At 42.5% G+C, this 1,425-nt stretch overlaps 1 protein-coding gene across 2 annotated transcripts in view; it reads right to left on the reverse strand.

Moving 5' to 3' along the window:
* Nucleotides 1-250: 250 nt before the first annotated feature.
* The window catches only part of Tmem144 (transmembrane protein 144), a 77,794-nt gene continuing 76,619 nt past the window's right edge, over nucleotides 251-1,425 (reverse strand). For both annotated transcript variants that reach the window (XM_029537998.1, XM_029537999.1), the window contains one exon: nucleotides 251-1,236. In XM_029537998.1, coding sequence (XP_029393858.1) covers nucleotides 1,153-1,236 — 84 coding nt within the window. In that variant the 3' untranslated portion in view covers nucleotides 251-1,152. The remainder of the gene's footprint in view (nucleotides 1,237-1,425) is intronic.

Below are 1,425 nucleotides of genomic sequence, written 5' to 3' on the forward strand. Positions count from 1 at the left end.
ATCCTATCACTAGCCCTCCTTCACAGGAACCTTGCCATGCTGAGAGAGCGCTCAGTCCCAAAGCCACATAAGTCAGATGGAGCATCTGAGGTTTAAGCCGAGGCGGATACAGGATGCTATTCACTTGCTCTGGCACAGCAAAGTACTGCAATATCAGGAGAGAGTGGGTGAAAGGCACAGCCGAACACCACTCTTCTATTAAAGGTGCAGAGAGCACCGTGTTGAGCAATGTGCCTGCGGGGGTTTTTTTCCTTAAAGAATAAATTCAGTACACTTGCTACATTCTTTTGTCTCCTGGAAATCAGCTAAAATAGGGCCAAAAGAAATACTTCCAGTTAAAATGATCTTTTAAGTAACTGTGTTTAAGGACAAAAAATAGTCCTGCAGTCAAACAAGTTGGTTTCCTTTAAGTTGAACTTGATGAGCTAAAACTGCTATTTCAGCAACTCAAGAATGTGTCCAAATCTGTAACCATGAACACATGTATGTGCGCTTGTGAATGTATACATTACATCACATGTACATGAGTGGTGGTGACTTGCTCTCTGAGGATCCGTTTTATCTGGAATAATTATCAAAACATTTTGAGCTAAGAAGGGCAGGCAATATAAATATTAAAGTAATAATTTTTGGCCAAAAATAATGAACTGGCATTTTAAACATTCAGGTAGCAACTATGACATTTGCTCTTAGCAAAGGGGCTAATGTCTTTGAATTTAAATTCCATAAGGTATGTGTGTGTTACTTCCCTCAACCAAGAAAGTACTTATTTTTGCTCCTCTTTATTAATAAATTATAAATTGGGATGGTAATTTCCTTTGTACAAACTCCATCCTATTTTCTGGATTATAGTACTAAGTAGACACTGATGAAGCCATCACTGGTGAATAGGAGCCGTTGAGTCACCTGGCAAGGTCCAGCCTTCGTTAACAGCTCATCGGAAGGAGTTTTCACACACGCTGAACTGAAACACCGTCTCTCTTCGCATTCTCACGTTGGTGCAGCAAACAGTCATTTATCTGTTCATTCCCAGAGTGGCAGAGACCCACACCGCCACAGCTTAGCTGTCCGCAGTGTTAGCGTGTGCGGCAGAGGCCCTTCTCCTAGCCGCTGCTGCCCTCGGTTGCCCTCTGCTGCTCTTGCCGGGAATAGCTACATTTTAGAAAAAGCGGTGCACAAGGCGCCAGTCAAGATGACACAGAAAGCGAGCATCATCAGTAAGTAGTTTCGGAAACCCTGGGTGATAAAAACAAGAATGGCTGCATTGAATAAAACTTGAATCGAATTTAAATCTACAACATGTATATTTTAAAAAGACTGTCATGGATCTTTACTGCATCATATGCTCTGGCTATTGGTATGCTGGTCTGACCCATTCTCTCTCTCTTCTCTTCTCTCCTCCTCCTCCTCCTCCTCCTCCTCCTC

Source organism: Mus pahari, chromosome 4 (genome assembly GCF_900095145.1).
Source record: "Mus pahari chromosome 4, PAHARI_EIJ_v1.1, whole genome shotgun sequence".
Lineage (NCBI taxonomy): Eukaryota > Metazoa > Chordata > Mammalia > Rodentia > Muridae > Mus > Mus pahari.